General features: G+C 39.2%; 1 protein-coding gene across 1 annotated transcript; it reads left to right on the top strand.

The window, feature by feature from the left end:
• Positions 1-4,889: 4,889 nt before the first annotated feature.
• Positions 4,890-8,109, top strand: emx2 (empty spiracles homeobox 2; the record flags this gene model as incomplete). Its single annotated transcript, XM_080848434.1, has 3 exons — positions 4,890-5,280; positions 6,523-6,707; positions 7,942-8,109. 3 exons carry the CDS (start codon positions 4,890-4,892, stop codon positions 8,107-8,109), a joined length of 744 nt encoding a protein of 247 aa, XP_080704560.1.
• Positions 8,110-9,666: the final 1,557 nt, after the last annotated feature.

Raw genomic sequence — 9,666 nt, 5'->3', positions numbered from 1 at the left:
GTCGTAGGCCATTCCTCTTTGTTCAGTTTTCCACTTTTTTTGTGTAATTTTTTTTTCCATGCTAATTTTATCTAGGTCCTCTAGGTAGAACGTGGTTGTAGCTAGGCCAAAGTTCAGAAACTGAACTGGCTAGCTTAGGCTACATGCTATTTGGAAGGATACAGGAGTCATAGGACTCGAGTTGACATATGTTAACACAAATTCAGCAGTTTTGAGGTGTCAATTTTGTTTTCCTATTTAGTTTTGTTAACAAAATGCAGTTTTTACGAAGGGCTCATCGTTATCCCAGGAAGACACGAATAGGCTAGGCCTATATGGCTGCCTAATATAAGCTACACGAATTGAATAGCCCCACTCTTAAAATCAATTCCCCATGTTAGATAGCAGCTGTCATTGAAACTGGTCTGGGTATTGTGTGACCATATGAGACGCCAATCTTCCACGAAACAAGCACGGTCTCCCCCCCCCCACACACACACATTTTAGCCTTGTCTGGTTCCCGGTTTCAACACTCATATTCAATTGCCAACATCAGGACAGACCTTTTGGCGAAATATGTTTTATATTTTGTATATTATTGCAGTATTTTGTAGGCTGTTTAGGGTAAGGCTATACATTGTTTCACATAAAGGCTACTGTCTTTCCACGACCCTGTAGTTACGAACACTTCTTTGCATGAACTTGCACTTCAAAGCAACGCGTAGAAAAGCCAGCGCGCCACATAAACTGAAACGGTTACCTACCTTCGCAAACTATGCCAGTAACAAGTTAAACCCCCCAAAAAGGGGACAAAGAAAGTGCGTCTTAAATAGACTAGCGGAAGGATGTAAGAGCACTTGCGTTTTGGTTTTAGACGCGATTCAGTTTAGTCCTGGCGACCAAACACTTTCGTATGAACGGATAGCAGGTGGTAGGCCACCTCTACTCTACTATCTACCTGGTTGCAATTTTGTTGACCAGACGAGTGACATCTAGGATACGCCCATTCATTAGGACTGGTATCGGGTAGAATTGTAGTCTGTAGGTTAATGTCTACAATATTAGGCTATTAGGGAAGAGCTTGTAGGTTATGATTTGCGTAATAGCTTGAACAGCAATGCCATTGACTTTGAGACGTGGACGCCTTTGTTTCACGGTTAGGGTAGAGAGAGAATACTACTTAAATAAGTACGTTCTATGGCTACTCATTCGCAAAAGAAATGTTGCATTTGTCATCAAGCGTTAGGCTATTAAAAGACAAGACGAGGAAGAAAAAAAAAAGCACTCGGCTGGTTTTATGAAGACCCTAAGGTAAGGTCCTTTAGGTAGGCCTAAATAATGGTTGTTTTGCTGTTGTTGCATTTCCTACAAGTGTTTTGTAGGCCTTATTAAGTTCGTATAAATCATGCAGTCCGCGTTCGCACACACACACACGCACACGGACACGCACACACATACACACACACCAGTCTGAACACCAATTTTCATAAACCATTGGCCTAAGGAAATAACATCTTCAGGTGAAAAAGGCCACGTGAGAATACTTTGAAGAGTCTTGTCGAATTAGCCATGGTATGGCCTACACACGTAGGACGTCTGATGGTGGACTGTAGGCTAATACATCGATCTTTACAGTGAATGCTGGAATGTCATTGCATACCTGATCTGGCGGTAGTTTGCCAAACTATCATTTGCAGTAGCACATTATGTGGAGGCCAAAATGGAAACCATAAATGTAGGACAAATTGTGTTTGGACTCAATTCATGTAGGCTAGCCTACCTCCGCCTACACGTCCTGAGGCTACACGATTAGTCTACATGACTGAAAAAAAAGCAACTGTTGAATTTAATACTAGCCTACTTGAGATTATGGTTGGAAGATTGTGGTTCAAGAAAATAAATGCGGCAAATTATCTCTTTTGTGAAGAGTAGGCCTAATCACATTTTGAAAACATTGCACCTGTCACAATGCATTGGAGAGGTGTGAGAATACCCACCAATTTATCGATCGGTGGGTCGGTCGATTGATTTAATTTTCAAATGAAATGTAATGCTATACCAGCCAGTTGTTTTAAAACTGGCTTCTGTTTCGGGTGGTCTAGTAGTCCAATGAGAGGAACATGGTTGAAATGTAGCCTGGATTTAGGCCTGTAGCCTATGTTCTGTGAAGAACGGAGAAACTTCGGCGTATGCTCATGTCAACATGAAGAACATAAGCTGTGATTTGTACCGCTGCCAGCAGGTGACGCAGTAGTATCGACTAACACCGAAACAATGTGAGATGACCTTGACAAGACAGGCGATGCAACACATCGTACCCTACATTATAGGCCTACCCAACGATGTCGGTAATTGCATCTGGACAAGACAAACCACCTATTATAATATTAGCCTATTTTGACTGTAGGCAATAGACTTTCATAAGTGTGGAAATATGCGCTAGTCTTAGCCTACTCCGGGTTTTTTTTATCATAATATTTTAAGGGTCATCTAACTTTAGACCTGTCGGGAGCAAACTACCAATTTGAAGCACTTCTCTGAGATAAGTCTGCCAAACTGCATCGCTTCCGTTGTTTTCGCCCTCTCTGAAGCAGGAGATTACTGCGTCGTTGTTGATTAGGTTGCAGGGATTGTGGTATTAATTGTATCATCTAGGTTTATTAGTTTAGAAACCCAGTGAGTTGAGGTAGATATAACATATGATTATAATCTGTGTGGCGTATTTTATCAAGGTTCCGCAACTGTGTTTTAGGAAATGGATTCAACAGAATGGCCTATTCGTTGGACATAAATATTTTGTTATTGTGCGTCCTTTATGGAAGAAGCATAATGATTGCAGAAGCCTAACATTAAGCTTCGTCTAATCAAATGCAGTTAGAATAGGCTTAATAGGCTACATTTTGGTTACCACAATTATTGGTGGGGGTAAAGTAACACAAAGGCCTCATGCACTAAACATAAACGATAAACATTGGCTAAAATCAGGCTCCTCCTTATTATTTATTATATTGATTATTACATAATTTTATTATAGTTTATGCGCTATTATATGTCTTTATTATGCTATGCTTTGTAAGTGATGACTATTAGGGTATAGGCCTACATTACCCGCATACCAAGTTGCAGATTCACTTTTCCTGGATATTGTGGTTAAAAACGTCTTAACTACACTTTGTAATTAAGTTTATATTATGGTAATTGTCATTAATATTAATACTAATATTTTTGTTGTTGTTATAATAATATTAAGCCTATGTCTGTAAACTCTGTTTTGGCCATAAGAAGTTCTAATATTAGACGGTTCAGTCTAAATTAATGAAAGTAAAGAAGTATGCAAATAGCCTTAGCGAAAGAATAAGGCAACATCATACATTTATAGCAAAGTGCATTCAATATACAAGCCCATTGACAGAAATGGATGTTTAGTAGTTCGAAATAGCTAACGCGACTTTTTGTGTACACTAGTTAATCACCGACCTTTTCTTTCCCAAGTCACATACGAGGGGTGCGTTGGTGTTCCCCTTTGGACCTGCTTCACGGAGTACACACAGTAAAGGATTTTTACATTTAAACTGCGTCCAGTGTCTGGACTTGCTTAAGCGTATCTGTGACAATGCAGACTACTGTCCTTAGTAATCCATATTAAAATGTATTTGTCTTTTCATTATGAGAGAAATTAAATATGAAAACTGCGCGTAGGCTATATCCTAGGCTACCGCATATCCATTGTCTTACAATTGAATGTAATGGCCTAGTTTATGAAACCACAGTAATTCACCTTGAGAATTATTTTTTTTTGCAATAGCCCATAACTGCTCCTTCAAAAAAAAAAAAAATGAATTATTGGCCAATTAATAATAACCTATTAAATGGTTATAAGGCTATGGCTTTTTAAAAATGGCAGCGAACATGTTAAAAACAAAGACTCAGACTTAACCAAGGAAGACATTTCACTGCACTGGTTCTCTGTGCCACGTTTGCCCAAATCGATGAGTATATTAGGCGAATAGCTTATCCTTCCGTAAGACAAACTTTGTGATGTATTGATAATTTGGTGTCTCCACGGAGAGAGAGGGAACCTATGTGCTACCTACTCTTAGGCTTCTAATCGCAAAGCAAGTGGTCACAAAATGTGACAGCACGATAAATTACGCGTGAAGAAAAGTACCAAAGAAAGACAGAAGATGAATACTTTTGTGCCATTCATATGAATTTTAATCCGATACAAAGATTGACGTTGCGATACCTATATTCTTCTTATATAATCCAAATAGGCTATAATTCTCTCATAGACAGAACATTTAAAGCAGGCAACAATAGCCTACAACAGAAATCTAGTCATTTAAATTGATATGATCTGAAAAATGTAAACAAATGCTTTAGCCAAATCCTAGAAGAGAATTTGTCTTGAGGGTCTGTCGTTGGACATAAATAGCCTTCATGGTACCTTGAGCTCCTCGATGCGCTAATGTAAATGCCCCCGCAGCTCCAGTTCTGGACGAATCCGTTCCGTTGAGCTTGAATCCGCCTCTCTGCTCGATTCTGTTGACGCACTTAAAGACTCTACCCTCAAGCTTAAGGCGAGTTGCAACGACCAATCACCAAGCCATTACAGGCTTCAGAGGAAGCTGTTTATATGACTCTGGCGCTAATTAGGCTCATGAACTAACAAATCTCTAACACAACTGGCTGGGAACCGATCGCATCCATGGATTGTCTGGAGACGTCGACTACTTTTTTTAGTTGACAAGTCGCGGTTTTGTCTTCTTTTCAGAGGGTTTCAAAGGGCTGCGTCCACCATTTTAAAGTTATTTATTGTTGTAAGAACTTCACTTTAGGGCGTGGAGTATTTCTGAGCGGGAACCCTTGCAAGGCTTTCACTAAACTGGAGAATATTGACTGGTTACACTATGTTTCAACCCACACCGAAGAGGTGTTTTACTATAGAATCATTGGTAGCAAAGGATAATCCTTTGCCTTCGTCGAGATCCGAGGAGCCCATACGGCCAGCGGCTCTCAGTTATGCAAACTCGAGTCAGATAAACCCTTTTTTAAATGGCTTTCACTCCGGCGGCCGGGGCGTCTATTCGAATCCGGACCTGGTATTTACCGAGGCGGTTTCCCATCCGCAAAACTCCGGTGTCTCAGTTCATCCCGGTCCTCCACCACATGCTCTAGCAGCACATCCGCTTTCATCTTCGCACGGCCCGCATCCTCTTTTTGCCAGCCAGCAAAGGGATCCTTCAACTTTTTATCCATGGTTGATACATAGGTACAGATATTTGGGTCACAGATTCCAAGGTAGGTTTGCAATTTTTTATTTTTATTTCTGTGCACAATGGAAAGAATGTAGCCCTGTTGTAGCTGTTCAAAAATAAGTGCATTCAAGGAAGGGGTTAGTGAATGTATTGTTTACCAGTAGACGAGGGCATAACCTGCCAAAAATCTTATATGAAAAGCAACCGAAAAATTAGGTTTTTATTTGTATGCCCAAATTTAAAATGGTACAATTTACTATAGCAGAACTATGAGCTTGGGTTGCCTGTGTGGACATTATTAGTGACTTCTCTTAATCGTTCGTCTTAGATTGAAATATAGGCTATAATTAATAATTGGGTGAGGAAACAGATAAACTCAACAGGATTGTAAATATTTTGTATTAACAACTAAAAATAAATATGCATATGCCTACAGCCACACAATTCATATAATGAATATAATTGTATCCGCATATTAATTCCGCATGCGCTAAAGGCTTACATGCGAATCATTGTGAAAATACTGAGACAATGCCTTGATTTAGTGCACCAGGCCTAATAAAAAGTATTAGGCAACGATTGTTGTACAAGCAAGTACAAGCGCTAAAAGGGCAACAGTTTGACATTAACACTAATTTGCGTGTTAAATTCTAACTGTAAACAATTTACAATTGAGCCTAGTTGGTGTCATTTCCTTTTCACGTTTTTAATGGAAAGGGTAACTTGTATGAAATAGCAATAATAATCTATTTTCATAGAATGCTGATAACACTTTAAAGCCCCGTCAGTTGAGCATTCAGTCACTGTAATAATAATGGATTAAACAAATAGCACGTTATCCGCATTTCCTTTCTGTAGGCAATACAGCAGTAGGCTACTGCCTAGTATAGCTACGCGTCACATGAATGAGAAAGTTACACATGGCAAGGCAGTGCATGTAGGGCCTAGTGTATTTTATGTCCTAAAGACTAATAGGCTTTTACAAATAATGTGTTGTAGCCTAATTGTAATTTAAAAAAAATCACACGTTGTTTAGGCTATTACTTTCTCTTGACTACCAGGTGACTGACATTAAACTATTTAATATAAAGGTTGGCTCCCACATATTTAAACTTTAAATAATTGTAGGATCCCGATTAATTGTTAGCCTATTTCTGAGCTGATTATTGTCTTGATTACTAAAGTTACTCCGGTAGTTTTCTTAGCCTATCTCTGTTGTGAACGAACGTTCGGTTTTAGAAGGCCACGGCTGATCATATTGACTAAACCTCGTCTTTATTTACAGGCAACGAAACGAGTCCGGAAAGCTTCCTCTTGCACAACGCATTGGCCAGAAAACCCAAAAGAATACGCACTGCGTTCTCGCCATCGCAGCTCTTGCGACTCGAACACGCCTTTGAAAAAAACCATTACGTGGTCGGTGCTGAACGAAAACAGCTTGCGCACAGCCTTAGCCTCACAGAAACTCAGGTAAGACAGTGTCTTCTTTATTTTCATGAATTTAGGCTAGACATTTTGTAAGGATAGTTCGATACCACAAAAAATGACAAGGGGAGAGCATGCGATCATAGGCCTAGTCTATAAGAACGCCATAGCCAATATAAAATGCAGATGGTTCTTTGACTTGATTCAGACTGCTTTAAAAACTGGGCATATGAAACTAAATTACACTCTCTACCTCATGTAGGTCAACATATCTTAGGCTATTTCATTTGTATACATAGCCAAACAATCCAAATAAAAAAACACTATAAATAGAAAAATGTCATTACCCTAGGCCTATAGGCTACAACAATTTGGTCAAATTAATATGGGCCTATTAATGTGGGCCTATATATTTAGGATGTGTTTTACGTCATTATGTCTAGGCCAATGTAAAGCACAACAGTGAATAGGGCTCTTCCTAAATGGGATTACTGGATCAGATCCAAGTTCACGGTCCTCTTCGTCGGTGACCTCAATGGGCTGCTGAAGTATAGAAATGATTAACACAATAGAAATTATTTAAACACAAAATGCTTTGATATTTACTTGTTTAATATGCTACATCCCTCGTATGAAGCAAGTTGATATGGGTGTGAAACAACCAGGCTATATTCCCGTGGAACTGTGAGGATTCTGTTAAATAGCTCCGGGTCAGTGTCGACTTGTTCCTAAATGTTTCGTTTCAAGAGGTCAGCAGGCAAAGCTGGTTAGGCCTACACTGAAGAACCACTCAATTAAAACTCCGCAAACGTATTAAAGGCTTCAGTGTTTCCTGCGAAATAGCTCCTGATTTGAGTCTGACCTAATTGCGGCGAGTGATCGGATTCGGAAACAGAAATGCGGAATAGAAGCCACAGGGTTTTTTTTTGTAACAGAGCCTACTGTATTGTTGCAATGCTACACAAAGTAGGCTAAACTATAATACGACCAATTATTTTAAATGTCTTGCTTGTGTTTTATTTTATCGCTAATGCCAGTGGATAGCAGTAGCCTATAGTGCATTGTAGCCTATACAAGGCACATCTGATAGCCTACACTTAACCAATTTAGCCTACATTATATCTCATAGCATAATTCGTCTATGAATGTCTGTGTGCTTGCTAATATATTAGATGTTGTTTCAGAACTGTTAAAAAATGCGTGTCTCAAGAACTGACTGCTTGTTGCAAGTTTCCATGTTTTCATATATTTTTAATAGTATACATATATATACTTATAGGTGAAAGTTTGGTTCCAGAATAGAAGAACTAAATTCAAACGACAGAAACTGGAGGAGGAGGGTTCGGATTCACAGCAGAAAAAGAAGGGAACGCATCATATAAACCGATGGAGAATGGCAACTAAACAAGGGAGCCCGGAGGAAATTGACGTCACATCAGACGATTGAGAGACTTTAAATATTTGAATCCGGGACAGCAGCGTGGCGTAAAGGATGACACGGATAAGGATTCTGTGTACAGACAGAAAGAAACTGAAAGAGGGTAAAGGCAATGTTCACCTTTCGCTTTTCGGAGATTGGCAGCTTGAGTGTTTGAGATGCAATTGGTGACACTTCTGTCATTGCTACGAAACTGTTAATGGTTCCACTTTGCAAGGGCAAGGTGTTTAAGAGGTAGCCTATCATACGCATTCTCCCTCCTCAGCATCAATGACCACTATCCCACAACCCACAAAACAGCTCCGGTTGGCTCTAAACATTTGTTATGGCCTGTATGCACACAAAGACTAAGTTTCCTCTCCAAAATACCAAAATACTTTGTTTTTGTAAAACTTGAAATGCATGGTAGACGAAAGTATTTTGGTAGATAATTTAACTTGACATTTTCTTTCCATAAACATATCTTTGCTTTAGCAAGTTTTCATCTCAAAGATGTTGTAACTTTCTTCCTTTAAAAAAAAAAATGTGGCGTCTTGAATTTTGATCCTCGTGTTAAAGTGATTGTGAGACGAAGTAGCAGTGCTGCATTAGTGTTGTCAAGATGTAACGGGTGAACCCAACTTAAGGTTTACTATCTCACAGATTAAGTTACCTACAATTAAACAATCCAGGACATTCCTTGAACCGAAAGATCGCTTGAATGTGTGCAGAATCTCCGAGCGTTTGGTAGCAAAAATTGCCCCAAAAGAGCTGCCACAAGAACGCCTGGGCAGCAAAACTTCAAGCACTGAGCATAATCCGTGTATAAAGACACTAAGAATAATGTTTCTGTTGAATCTTATTTTAGCAGAATGTAAATAATTTGTGTTTGTGTTACATTTGCTACAATTTTATCAAAGACTATACTTCCAAGAAGTATGTAATTGTCAATATTTTGTCAATAAAGTTTTATCAATATGATTCCAAACCATAATTGAAGTGCCGTAAAGTACTCATTTCGGCTGCCTCTTGTAGCCTATTGTTTTGAATTATAGTTTTGTGGACAGTTGTGTCAGATATTGTTGGAAGAGCACGGGTGCCGAATAGGCTGAGTCTGTCAGTGTTTAGAATAGGCTATGACTCCGTACTGTGAACTCATTTTTTATGACATTAGTGGACATCAGTATAAAAGTAATATTGCGAAGATAGGTTGATGTAGGTAGGCTAAACATGTAAAGAATGTTTCCAAATATATCAAGGGCATTTTCCCGACAGGAAATCGCTATTTTCCCAAATCCTTATTCGCCTCTCAGACTAGGCTGCATTAATCAGTTTGTCAATTGATAGAAGAGCTGCTTCTGGCCTGTTCGTGCTACAAAGAGCCCAATGAGCTTTTGTGAAAGTGCAAATCAGTTTAGGCAATTATCATACGAGTAATATGAGGGGAAAGGAGATGCATTGCCCAGTGGTCCACTTTAATCTCATAATCCGTGGATCCAAAGGGGTCTGGTTGGACATAATTTTGTACAATCTGACTACCGTTCACAACGCGATAAGGGAAGGTTGCAATGTGCCGCAAAATAGGAG

The sequence above is a fragment of the Sprattus sprattus genome (assembly GCF_963457725.1).
Source record: "Sprattus sprattus genome assembly, chromosome: 12".
NCBI lineage: Eukaryota > Metazoa > Chordata > Actinopteri > Clupeiformes > Clupeidae > Sprattus > Sprattus sprattus.
This window is presented reverse-complemented; position numbering and strand designations above follow the sequence as displayed.